This window comes from Amblyomma americanum, chromosome 1, assembly GCF_052857255.1.
Source record: "Amblyomma americanum isolate KBUSLIRL-KWMA chromosome 1, ASM5285725v1, whole genome shotgun sequence".
NCBI lineage: Eukaryota > Metazoa > Arthropoda > Arachnida > Ixodida > Ixodidae > Amblyomma > Amblyomma americanum.
Genome location: NC_135497.1, coordinates 538703572 through 538716955, shown reverse-complemented (window position 1 = coordinate 538716955; position 13384 = coordinate 538703572). Strand labels below are relative to the sequence as shown.

Below are 13384 nucleotides of genomic sequence, written 5' to 3'. Positions count from 1 at the left end.
TCGGAAGCCCGAATGAAACGATATGTCCAACTTCAAGAACTCAGGCTCCACGATCAACAGTATCCGATGAAGACATACGTCGCGGCCCCCGACAACGCCGTCAAAGGGATACTCTACAACGCGGTATATAACCAGACTCGGGAAGATATTTGCTCCGACCTCGTGGCGCTGAACCGCAGCCGCCACTTCACGATCGCCGACGCCCGCCAACTAGGCCGCACCAAGTCCATCTTGGCCACCTTTATTGACACCACGGAAGTTCAAAGACAGCTCGTCTTCTACGGCACCCTCTACACGTGTCATCCCTTCAAGCCGAAAGTTGAAGCATGCTTCAACTGCCGCAAGCCAGGCCATCGTGCTGATGTGTGTCCGAAAGAGCGCACCAACCTTTGTCCTCGCTGCGGTGCGTCTCATCCCATCATAGAAACGCCGGATTGCACTCCCAAATGTGTAATGGAACGCACTTCACAGGGACGCTCAAGTGCAAAATATGCTTCGAACGCTCCGGCAACACCACGCCGGTCTCCCCTCTACGGACAATGCCCCCGGCGAGTCCACCACCGTCTTCGCAACCCAAGAGTCCCAGGGCGTCGCGAAGCCGCCAACGCTCCACCTCCCACCGAAGAACTGGTCGCAGTCGCAGCCGTTCCGTGTCCTTCCCACCACTTCCAGGCCAAAGGGTCCAGGACTCTTCGAAACAGGTGAGCTGGGGGCCGCATTCTTCCCCGCTCGAGAAGGAAAACGCGGAGCTAAAAGCACAATTGTGCTCCCAGAGTCGCGAAATTGGTGCTCTAAAAGAGCAACTGCAAAGCCTTTTAAGGCGTGAACACTTCCCACCGACATTGCCCCCATTGGTGCAAACCCCGACACATCCAAACGTGCCCACTTCCTCCTCCGTCTCTTCTCTCTCCGCCTCCTCCTCGCGCGCCACGTCACCGGCACGGGGGCTCCCCGCTAAACGAAAGTCCGCCGATGACGCCAATTCTCCCTCCCAACGAGTCACTGACAACCTTGTACACCAGGTGACGTCTTTCAAGCAAGATTTTGAGAAGCGCATGATTGCGACGCTAAACACGTTCCGCTCTGAAACTCAAACGTTGATGAAGAACATTTCTGACCGCGTGGCGGCGCTCGAGACCCACCAGAGCAATCTGGAGGCCAATGTTGCGCAACTCCAAACTAAGATTCACGAGCCTCTCCCCAGAGGTCATACGCCACCCCCTGCATCTTCCGCTCTCTTCGTCATTGCCCAACATGGCTGCGACACCCCAACGCATTAAGGTGTGGCAGTGGAACTGCAGGGGCTTTCGCTCAAAGCGAGATAACCTGCAGCTTTACTTACAAACCCTCTCTAGCCGCGACGCCCCCGCGGTCATTGCGCTTCAGGAAACCCTGACGTCAGTCAAGCTCCGAAACTACACCGCATACGAACCTTCTACCCAGTCACAAACCAGGGTCGCCACGTTCGTACATCGCAATCTCACTGCGATAGAGCACCCCCAGTCAAAACGCACTACAGGATTCTAAGACAAAAAATTTCTGTAGTCTGTAGTCTTGTCGTATTTTGGGCATGTCTTGTGTAGTCTGTCTTGTCTTCTGTAGTCTGTCTTGTCTTTTGTAGTCCTGTCTTCTGTAGTCTGTCTTGTCTTTTATAGTCTGTCTTTTGTAGTCTGTCTTGACTTCTGTAGTCTGTCTTGTCTTCTGGAGTCTGTCTTGTCTTCTGTAGTCTGTCTTGTCTTTTGTAGTTTGCCTTGTCTTCTGTAGTGTGTCTTTTGTAGTGCTCGTACACTGTGTAACAGTCGTTACTGTCACCTGTCGATTAACACAGGATTTGTGTTCTGGAGTACGCTATGCACAAAAATGCACAGCTTGTTAATGGTCGCCTGTCAACACAAGCTTTGTGCATTCCAGAGTAATTCGTGCACAAAACCACTAGAATTGAAATGAAAATGATCAATATTTATTTACTGTTTCGTGCTTTTTTTTTCGAGCTTGCTGATGCATGCTGTCCAGCGTTGTCCTGGCCGCAGGTTCCTAGATACATCGCCCATGAGCCAAGAGAAATGGTTTTTGTCTTGGCTGAAAAAAACAAAAAATGGAGATCACCGCTGCTACCTGCGCAAAAAAAATGTGAAAGCGTTGACGCCTCCTCGACACTGGTCGCCTTTCAAATTTGGCGCCATGGTTGTTTTCTCGTTGACTTGATTGGTTATCAATTAACTCTTATTTTACCCTCACTTCATCCCAGCAACGATTTCGAGTTTTCAAATTTTCCTCCATGGATCGTTCCTGCCCACTCACTGAATACTTGCCCAGTCTAATCACGCATTCATTGCCTTTCGCTTCTCAATAATTACCTAATTGCCTCTAATTTATCATTCTTTTTTCTATCTCCTAGTTAAGTATAGGAAACTTATCACTGGTCACGCTTCTCAATAATTACCTAATTGCCTCTAATTTATCATTCTTTTTTCTATCTCCTAGTTAAGTATAGGAAACTTATCACTGGTCACGTGATTGCTCATTTCGAGTTTTCAAACATGGCGCCAAGCTTTGGCTTTGTCCATACTTCCAGTTTTTCAAACTTGGCACTACGCTGTAGCTCCTACTTTCAGCGTTTTCAAATTTTGCGGCACTTTTTCTCTGGCCCAGCCACTTTTTGGACATTTTTGGCTGCAAATAACTATCCAATCATAAAATTTTCTTTTCGAGCAGCATCCTCACATCATCCTCTGCCAATTACACAACCAATCATATGACGCTATCTCTTCTGAATTGCCCACAACTGCTGCGGACACGATCCCCGGCAACATAGCCTAGTAAACTCACTTTATTCAAAATGTTGTAATGCTGAACAAGGCTTATGACTGGCCGAGTTGGTACTGACTCACCTTAAAACCAGCCAGAACACACAAGAAGACATGAGCTCAAGAGGCGGGACTAACAAAAATTTAATTGAAGATTTTGATTATTTGATTTGTGAGGGTTTAACGTCCCAAAGCGACTCGGGCTATGAGGGACGCCGTAGAGGATGGCTCCAGAAATTTCGACCACCTGGGGTTCTTTAGTGTGCACTGACAACGCACAGTACACGGGCCTCTAAAACTTCGCCTCCATTGAAATTTGACTGGTGCGGCCAGGATCGAACCTGCGTCTTTTGGGACAGCAGCCGAGCGCCATAACCACTGAGCCACTGCGGCGGCATCATTGAAGGAAAGCCGCAAAAGAAGACCCGCGAAGAGATACAAGCACACAATAACCCAAAGCAGTGAAAGGGCGAAGTGCAATCAAAGGTCACTGGCATACTAATGAATCATCTAAAAAAGCAAATTCCTTGCAGTGAAGGTTTTCCGATGGCTTAGCCACACGTGTCCTTAGCCTTACCGATGTAGTAAGCCTCAACTATCTACCGACAGATTTATCCCTTCCATAAACCACTGATGTGTCGTGGAAATTAGGCATGCAAAGAGACAGGTCATCCTCAGATTTGCATTGACAAGATTTAGCGTGCAGTGCCAGATTAGAATTTGCCTTTCCCTTATAGAGTGAAAGTGCTGTCAGGTGCAAATTCAGATATCTGCCCGTCTGCCCATATTAGTTGCAGCCATAAGGCGGTGGAATGCAATATACTCCATTTCTTTGCAAGTGGTGAACCTTTTTTTGTGACACTGTCCATTGTGGACAAGTACCCAGTTTTATCAAGCCTTTTTAATGGCGGCGCAAAGGCCTCCTGTCTTGCACTTCACTGTTAAGACAACAGCAGCATTACGCTTTCCCGCGACTTTCTTGAGACTGTGAAATACTGTGGAGGTAAGGTGTATCAGCATCATCGGAGTATCTGCTCCTTACCCTCGAAAACATACTATGACAGGTTGTTGAGATGGGCAAGTGGGAACCCAGCTGCTTGGAAACCTGCTACAAGAATGCGTCCTCAGCAGTGATGGCATGACTTATCTAAAGCTGATGTCATGCACACGATTGCACACCCATCAAGTGTTTCCATCTTTACTGACCTTAACCAGCGACAAATACACCTCTTCACCATCCTTCCCCAACGAGTGGTCCGACTCGTAGCTAAAAAGAGCCTTCCCCGATCTTTAGCTGTAGCCCCGACAAACATATTCGTCCACAAAGCGCTAGTCTGCATCAAGAAACTGCCAACGGTTCTGCTTAGACAATTCTGATGTAAAAGACAGGCCTTGACCGCATGCCGTAAGGACTCCTAAAACATCTTGTGCAAACTTATCTGAGCCTTCTATGTCCAGAAAAATTACAGTCATGAACATAACGAAATGCTACTATGCCAAGGTCTTCCAAACAGGCCTCCAATGCCTTATCGACTTTAGACAAAAAAATGTTGCTGAGCAAAGGTACGACCTGCGTGTAAATACTGCCCTGCCAACTGACAAAACCGGATTTGCAGTAAAAGGACAACAGCCCCAAGAAGCCAGCAACCGAAATCACGCAATCATCTGTAAAAGCATGTTCATTGTTCACCCTGATGCAGTTTGCACATGCCTCAGAGGTCTATCATGTGACAATGAATAGTGCAGGCCCTCATGTCGATGCTCACTGCAGAGCACCTGCCCAGGTTGCTGTCCACAAGAAACTAGAACTCCACAGAACTCCACTTTAGTGAGTTGGCAAGGCGGTATTTACATCAGAAATCAGGCATATGCAGAGGGTCCCAGGTTGCACTGTTCCTCCGCGACAATCTTCTGTCCAGAGTCGATACCGCATCAAAGCCCTGTTTGGAAGGCATCGGCATAGTAGCATTTCATTATGTTGATAGCTACCTAATTGTTTTGCACAAGGAGGGCTCAGATAAGTTGGCACAAGACGTTTTAGAAATCTTTAGGCATGTGGTCAAAGCCTATCTTTTACGTCTGAATTTCACTAAGCATAACCGTTTGTAGCTTCTTGACTTAGACCTGCGCTTTGCGGACGACCACATATGTTGGCGCCAAAGCCCAAGATCAGGAAGCCTCTTAGCTACGAGTTGAACCACTCGAGGCTGGTGAAGGACAGGTTGGCAATCACATGCATCACGACCGCTTTATGAAATCATGCCATCACAGTGCTTACAATGCATTCTCGGAGCAGGTTTCCAAGCCAATGGCACCTGTGTTCCCACTTGCCCATCTTGCGCACCTGTCAGAGTGTGCTTTTACTCTCTTGAGGGAACGGAACACCGTTCACATGATGCTGACGTAGTTGAGCAGCACAAAAAGACGGGCTCTATACCTTACATCCACGCTATTTCGCACCATTTCAAGAAAGTTGCACCAAAGTATGATGTTGTTGTTGTCTTGACCGCTAAAAGTAAGGTAGGAGCCCTTTGCTTCTTCGTTCAAACTACGCTTGATACAACTACGGGTAATCGTCCGCTATGCACAGTGGCAGATAAAAAATGTTCACCACTTGCAAAAGTAAAGGTTTTTTTGCATTCCACTGCCTCGTAGCTGAAACTACTATGGGCAGACAAGCAGATATCTGAATGTGCGCCTGGCTGAGAACACTTTCACTGTATAGAGAGGAAGGCGAATTTTCACCTGACACTGCACGTTCAAACTCGTGAATGCAATCGGAGGACGACCTTTCTCTTTGCACGCCTGATTTCTGCGGCACATCAGTGGTTTTGGGAAGTGATAAATCTGTCCTGACATAGTTGAGGCTTACTACATCAGTAAGGCTAAAAACAAGTGCCTGGCTAAACCGTCGGTGAACCTTCACTGTAAGGAATTAGTTCTTTAGATGGTTTACTAGTACATCAGTGCCTTTCGGTTATTTTTTGCCCTCTCACTGCTTTGGGGTCTTGCATGCTTGAATCTCTTTGCAGGTCTTCTTTTGCCGCTTTCCTTCAATAAAATTTCAGTTGTTAGACCAGCCTCATCTTGTGCTCATCTCTTCTCCCGTTTTGTGTCTTCCGGCTGGTTTTAAGATGTAATACTGAAGGCCGAAAGAAAGCCATTTTAGAGTCAAGTGCACTTATAATGGCCACAGCTATAATGAATGTTCATTTATTACAAAAAATAGTGCTTACTTCATTAATTTATGCATGAAGTATATGACACTGCATCAAAATAAAAAAGGACTAAGCCTCTAACCCTCATGGCCAAACTGCAGTTACAGCAAACGAAAGGACACCATAAACATGCCCCACATGCAAAAGCTTGCACTACAGGCCAATGCAGAAATAAGGTCAGATTACTTCCCAAACTGCATGACACTGCCACACAAAGTAAAGATTGTGACAGGCAATAAAGGAGCAACAAAAAAGCAAACTGTAGGTAGCAGCCAATTTCATGCAGACAAGCTACAAGGTCAGGCCAAGATAGATGTGGAATAAATTTGAAAAAAAAGCCAAAACAAGCACATAATAATTTTTAAGGTTCTCACAGCCCTTTAAATGGCAAATACTTTTCTGAAAAAACATAACAGAAGCGGAAATTTTTTTTCGGAAATCAATTTTTTTCATGAACTTCATTATTCTTGAAGCATGGGCGGGCATAGAGTAGTCAGATTAGTGGATGCGTTCCTAAGCAATGCCATGCCAAAAACTGTACTTACAGAAAAAGCTTGCCTTACTGAGTGAATACCACTGACCATCCACTAATTTCCCAGCCTGCTCCAGGTCCCTGGCAAAAATCACACGCAACTTGGTGGCTTGCACAACTTCCATGTGACTCTTGGTCTTTAGCTGGAAAAAAATTGAGGGATCAGTGAGATATAAAATTTTACATGCATTGCTTTGTTTCAATGACCAACTAAGAAAGAAACAGCGGTTTCTGTGAGCGCAACTATTTTTTCACACAAGCTTTCTACAGTAAACCACGTTTATCGCGACCTAATTCACATTGACTTGCTGCACGGTCCCAGCACTACTGTGTATAGCTCTGTGGTTTCAAATGCTTTGTTAGCTCTGAGCCCTTGGGCTTGCACTCGTTAATGCAGAAAACCTCGGGAAGGCCAACCAGAGCTTCGAGCTTTAAGCCATAGGTATTCAGAAGCTCAGTGGTCTGTGGGAGAACTTTTGGCTTGGTGACACAGTAGCAAATGCTGCTCCAGCTACTTTCATTCCATTGCAAAAAACTCGCACAGCAGAGACCTGTCCTCCATTTTGCATTGCAGAAACAATCACTGAAATTCAAAGCACGCATACTAAATGCACACCTACCTTCCAACACAGCTTCATAATAATGGGTATAATTATTGGAATGAAATACCAGTCAGTACATGTAGTTTTCAGTTTATCCAAAAATTATAAGCAACCGACAAACAATAAACAATAAAAGAGAAATAAAATAACCAGAATTGTTTAAAAAATCTGTCAGAAGAATTATGTGACATCCACAACACTCCAGAAGAGCAAGGTTCCGGGCTAGTTGGTAATACATTTAGGGAGGAAACAGCGCAATGAAACACGGACACACGAAGAACGGACACACACGAGCGCTGAATCACAACTGAAATTTATTTTGATGAAAAGATGCTTAAATAGGAGACATGCGAGGGTGCTTAACAGGGCTGCTGCAGCGATAACCGCCAATCAGTGTGGTCGCGTCACAAAATTTCAAAAACAGCAACGAAAGTAAGTGATAAAAAACGGTGTAAAGGGCCGCAAAAAGGTGGTCAGGTGACAGTAACAATAACAAGACCAATGGGGGGGGGGAGCATTAAAACCATGAGGGACACAGATGTGAAAATACAGGTGAAACATAAAAATGAAAGACGTACAAGCTTTAAAAGCATGCCCAAAAAGAGGGGGGGGGGGGAGATAAAAGCGTTAAAATCTTAAGACGCAGCGAAGAATAAAACAAGATAAAGGCACTACCAACAAGGGATCACAGAATCATTAGGCTATAGGTTGCACAAGAAAACTTAAGTGTTCATCAGGCAACCCAGAAAATTTAGCTCTTTTTCCGACAAGGAGAGGGATGCAGTGCTCACGCATTGTTCACCAGCTTGATGAATTTGGAGGGCTTCTAGGATTTCCCTCGTCAACCTATCTCGTCCTCGGCCGATAGTGGTGCAGCGATTAAAGTCAGGGGTGCAGATTCTTTCAGTGTCGTCTTCTGTGATTTTGCACTTCTTACAGTGCTTAGCCAGGTGCCCAGAAATTGCTATACTATTTACGTTGTTTTGATGTTCTTGTAGGCGGATATTGATGCACCTTCCCGTTTGACCGATGTACCTCTTCCCGCATGACACTGGGATGGAGTAAATTATTTCTAAATCACAGGGGACATGTTGATCAGAGTGTGCCACCCTACACCCTCGGGTGTCCGGCGGGTTATTCACTTTGGAACAGAGGGCGGAAAGCTTGTTGGGAGCTGTGAAGACGACATCCACGCCGGCGCGCTGTGCGACTTTCTTTAGACGATGGCCGATGGTGTGGAGGTAGGGCATTGCCACAAAATTTCTGCGTTTATCGTTTGAAGCAGCAGGTCCGAGGTGTGGCCGGGGCTTCTTGATCATGGAGCCGGCTACTGATACAAGCAGATGCAAAGGGTAGCCTGCTGTCTACTGATACAAGCAGATGCAAAGGGTAGCCTGCTGTCAGCAGGCTACCCTTTGCATCTGCTTGTATCAGTAGCCGGCTCCATGATCAAGAAGCCCCGGCCACACCTCGGACCTGCTGCTTCAAACGATAAACGCAGAAATTTTGTGGCAATGCCCTACCTCCACACCATCGGCCATCGTCTAAAGAAAGTCGCACAGCGCGCCGGCGTGGATGCCGTCTTCACAGCTCCCAACAAGCTTTCCGCCCTCTGTTCCAAAGTGAATAACCCGCCGGAAACCCGAGGGTGTAGGGTGGCACACTCTGATCAACATGTCCCCTGTGATTTAGAAATAATTTACTCCATCCCAGTGTCATGCGGGAAGAGGTACATCGGTCAAACGGGAAGGTGCATCACTATCCGCCTACAAGTACATCAAAACAACGTAAATAGTATAGCAATTTCTGGGCACCTGGCTAAGCACTGTAAGAAGTGCAAAATCACAGAAGACGACACTGAAAGAATCTGCACCCCTGACTTTAATCGCTGCACCACTATCGGCCGAGGACGAGAAAGGTTGACGAGGGAAATCCTAGAAGCCCTCCAAATTCATCAAGCTGGTGAACAATGCGTGAGCACTGCATCCCTCTCCTTGTCGGAAAAAGAGCTAAATTTTCTGGGTGGCCTGATGAACACTTAAGTTTTCTTGTGCAACCTATAGCCTAATGATTCTGTGATCCCTTGTTGGTAGTGCCTTTATCTTGTTTTATCCTTCGCTGCTTCTTAAGATTTTAACGCTTTTATCTCCCCCCCCCCCCTTTTTGGGCACGCTTTTAAAGCTTGTACGTCTTTCATTTTTATGCTTCACCTGTATTTTCACATCTGTGTCCCTCATGGTTTTAATGCTCCCCCCCATTGGTCTTGTTATTGTTACTGTCACCTGACCACCTTTTTGCGGCCCTTTACACCGTTTTTTATCACTTACTTCTTTCGTTGCTGTTTTTGAAATTTTGTGACGCGACCACACTGATTGGCGGTTATCGCTGCAGCAGCCCTGTTAAGCACCCTCGCATGTCTCCTATTTAAGCATCTTTTCTTCAAAATAAATTTCAGTTGTGAGTCAGCGCTCGTATGTTTCCGTTCTTCGTGTGTCCGTGTTTCATTGCGCTGTTTCCTCCCTTAAACTACACTCCAGCAGTTCTTTGCCTTTGTGCACCTTCAAACCACACTTTCTTACAGCCAAATTTGCACAGAAATTGGGTTGAACCTGATCTTTAAGAATCTTTTTTGATGCAACAGTAGGGAGAAACCAGGTTTCACCCAAAAACGAAGCGCCCTACACATTGCATCACAAGCCTAGATGGTGCACTTGAGTCACCTCTCATGCTTATGCAAGAAACAGGAACAGAGATCTCTTGACTAAATCAAAAAAGAGGAAGTGCAATGCATGTGTAATGCAGAGAAGATATAAGCAATACCACACTAAAACACTGGGAGGATTCCAAGAGTAGGTGAATGCATGAATGGGTGGCAATCAGATGGCTAAATGAGATTAGGAAATTTGAGGAAAATGGGTGGTAGCATGTGGCACAGGACACAGTTACCTAAAATGAACTAGAGAACCACTGTTTTGCACTAATTTTAACAGCACATTCACATGACAGACAAAATCACTAACTCCAGGAACAGACAGAGCATCATGCAACTCAATGTCAGTCACCATTGCAAATGGCACCAGCACCGCAGACTGCACATGAGAAAAATTAGACATAATTTTGCTCTCAACTTTGAGCAGCAGTCAGCTGCGCTTTTAGGAGCAAAGCTGTAAAGTACGGCAACATTGGCACTTTGTTTTACTGACATGAGGGTGCTTGTGAACGTGCAAGTCCCATGTTTGTTTTGCACCAAATGTGTTAATTGCGAGGTATGTTTAACTAAAGAGGGGCATCTAACATGGTCATCAGCTCTTCATTACTTCCCTTCTATATCCCTCCCGTATATCACGGTTCAAGTGTCCACCAAAATGTGAGACAGTTACTGTTACATTTCCTTGAATTTTCCTTCAACTAATTTTAAATTTTTAAAGTATAAAGCTTTAAGAAGGTAGAGGTACAAACTGTGCAATATAACCATATGCTATGGCAATAAACCAGCAATAAATCTGTGCTGACAGCAGCTTGCCCAGTGCATTGCAAGGATGCTATATCATACAAGGATTGGTGTCATCGTGCAATGTTACATTACTGACTGACAATTTGGTCTCTGTATGAGAAATACTGGTAAACCATCATTGTAGAGCACAATGTTTTTAAAGGGATAAATGAACATATAGGTCCTTTTCGAGGACACATATGCATACCAGGCAACAGGTGTGCAATGTCAAAGCACGTTTATGTTAACAGCAGCTGCGTCAAGAGCTACATCAGCGACTATATTTTATACAAGTCTACAGTTCCGGTAATTATAAGCTGAGGCACTGCTGTGAAGTGCATGTAGAGTTTCATGCATTTCTAAACCTAGCTGCAAGCCTATATTGAAAATATTTTTCTAAATAGGCAGCTAAGATATGCATCACTGAAAAAGAATAACTACCATGAACGGATCAGGAGGGATGACACAGCCGAAGGCAGGAAGCACGCATGGCCCAATAGATGCTGGCCGCTGGCAACTGCAAATAAATACATCAAGAGCAACAGCTGTCAGTGGCTGTAGCCATGTCATGAATGACAAGAGAGGAAATCATCTACTGCTTTAAAAACTAAACTTAGACGTAATGTAAGTAAATAAAAACCAATGAGCTAGCCCATTACAAAACAAATGAACAGATTTTATGTAATGCACCCATATACATTCTTTGAGAAGAGTCACAATGACTGTTATAACCACACTGAAAGATGAGCTGGCTGAAATACCGCCCACCAATTTGAATATAGGATGTGCAGGTTTTCATTAATTCCTATCATGGTGTCTTGCACCAATGTCTAGGTATTAAACTGAAAGTTGCAACCAGTCTGCCTTGGTTAAATGAGAAGAGAGAATTGAAAAAAGCATGCCTTCACTAGCAGGAAGCTTGATACCTCACAGCACAGCTTGGCATCATAGAAAAATTGCTAACGCATTTAACAAATCTGCATACAATTAAAAGCTGCACAAATTTGTCGACTGGCAATGCAAGTAAAGGCAAGAGAAACAAAAAATACCAAATAACACTCGTGAGTGCGGCGAAGGGAGGTCTGTGGGTAGGATCCCGTGCCTGGGAAGAGTTCCGAGCTCGGAGAATCGCCGGCACCACAGCTGATGGCACGCAACCAAGAATAAATAACAAAGCGAAAATAAGTAACAAAAAAACCATCGACAATGGCGAACGACTTGAATGCGGGCCGCAAAAGCGAGGGATATAGCAAAAAGGTAGAAATCCTAAATAATTGTGCAGTTGCATCTCCGACAGCTCGCAGTGCTCAGAAGGAGAGGAAGCATCAAAGTTTACAGCTCAGGAGAAGCAAGATTGATCTAACTTTGACATAACACTGCCTCAAATCCTGTTCCACTGGGGAAGCACAGACAAGTTTACAAATGACAAGGCGATGAATATGAACTAGCCTTTCGCATGCGATCACTGTATCAAAATTTAGTATGACGCATATTAAGGCACAAGCACTAATCCGATGAGTACTAACCCTGAGCAAAATAGTGCGGTGTCTGATCGCAGCTGGCCAAGCGCGAGCGCTCCGCCGCGCGGCACTTCTCGCTCATCGTCTTCTACGCAGTGCAAATCCATGCTTTTGCACCGAGTGTCGAAGCGCTAGCAAGCGAAAGCGTAACTCTGTTGTGATATCTGGTGCCATTTTTATTTACCACGGCAAGCGAGTAATAAATGCACATACAGACAATGAGAACAACACTTGTCATGAAGGATATAAGCCCTGCTTTTTTGGCGCCGCATTGTAGCTGCGGCAACCGCAGGCAGACTGCCTCCACTCACATCCCTATATAGCCGCATAAAAATAGCGCGTGTGAATACAGATCATTAGCAAAGAAACGCAGAGCGGGACTCACCGGCCATGCGATTCATCCAGGCTTAGTAAAACGGCGCAGGAGTCTTCGTTCCCCTAACAGATGAAAAGACGTCGCAGCACTCTTTCTTCATGGCTTACCCGTTGAAACTCGCCAATGTTGACAGGCCGAAATCCTGGTCGTTGGCTTCCAAAACACACTCCTGCTCACCTTCCTATTGAATGAGTTTTTCACACTTGTCCACCGTACAAGTATTCAAGCAATGCCTCAAAGAGGCAAATAATACAAAACACAACGTATCGGTTGCGCTGCAATGGCGCCGACGGCTGCGCTTTCGTGTCGGTGAAAATTTGCAACCGACAAAAAGATTAGTTTTTTAAACCATGAATACTTATATTATCTTCACAACAAAGACATTGCATTTATTTTAAATTATTTTTATATTATTTAAGAATACTAAAGCGCTTTCAGTTACTTTTTCTGGTATGTGGTTTGTAGAAGCTGCGATCCTGTGATCCCCTGAAGTGACCCGGATGCCTAGCAGACGACGGAGCAGACGACGGTGTTGACAGAATGCAATTTCGTTTTATGCAGATAAAATCACTAAGTTGCGACAAAAACAGCGAATAAAAGCGCCGTATCTCAAGCTGGCGAATATCGTGGATAAGTTCAACGCAATTGGCACGATGGAGAGTAGCTGCTATGCATTAATTTGCGCGAGCGACACTGGCACGCTCACCGGAGATCATGAAACTTTACAGCTTATCGGTGCCCAGTACAAGCGGAGTGCTTTGATATCAACTGCGTTCCGAAACTACGTCGATACTTGCGTCTCACTTTAGCTAATATGCAACAGCGGCTAGCACTCG

General features: G+C 45.3%; 1 protein-coding gene across 2 annotated transcripts; it reads right to left on the bottom strand.

Moving 5' to 3' along the window:
• Nucleotides 1-1935: 1935 nt before the first annotated feature.
• On the bottom strand, nt 1936-13024 carry LOC144107789 (uncharacterized). Of its 2 annotated transcripts, none has more exons than XR_013309386.1 (5): nt 12558-13018; nt 11710-11795; nt 11094-11169; nt 6571-6700; nt 1936-2079 (listed from the first exon to the last, which is right to left on the bottom strand). XR_013309386.1 is itself a non-coding variant. In XM_077640971.1 (5 exons), the coding sequence occupies exons 1-5, from the start codon at nt 12571-12573 to the stop codon at nt 1961-1963; spliced, it is 435 nt and encodes a 144-aa protein (XP_077497097.1). In that variant the 5' UTR covers nt 12574-13024; the 3' UTR covers nt 1936-1960. The 2 variants fall into 2 exon arrangements, 1 of the variants encoding a protein (XP_077497097.1); XM_077640971.1 differs by having other exon boundaries at nt 11702-11795; nt 12558-13024.
• Nucleotides 13025-13384: the final 360 nt, after the last annotated feature.

Bases quoted from the DNA above. Each gene is read 5' to 3' on its own strand.
- LOC144107789 (XM_077640971.1), bottom strand. The intron at 11,170-11,701 runs GTATTTTTTGTT...ATTTATTTGCAG, and splicing joins GCACTCACGAGTGTTATTTG to TTGCCAGCGGCCAGCATCTA. The intron at 6,701-11,093 runs GTAGTTATTCTT...ATTTTTTTCCAG, and splicing joins TCCCTCCTGATCCGTTCATG to CTAAAGACCAAGAGTCACAT.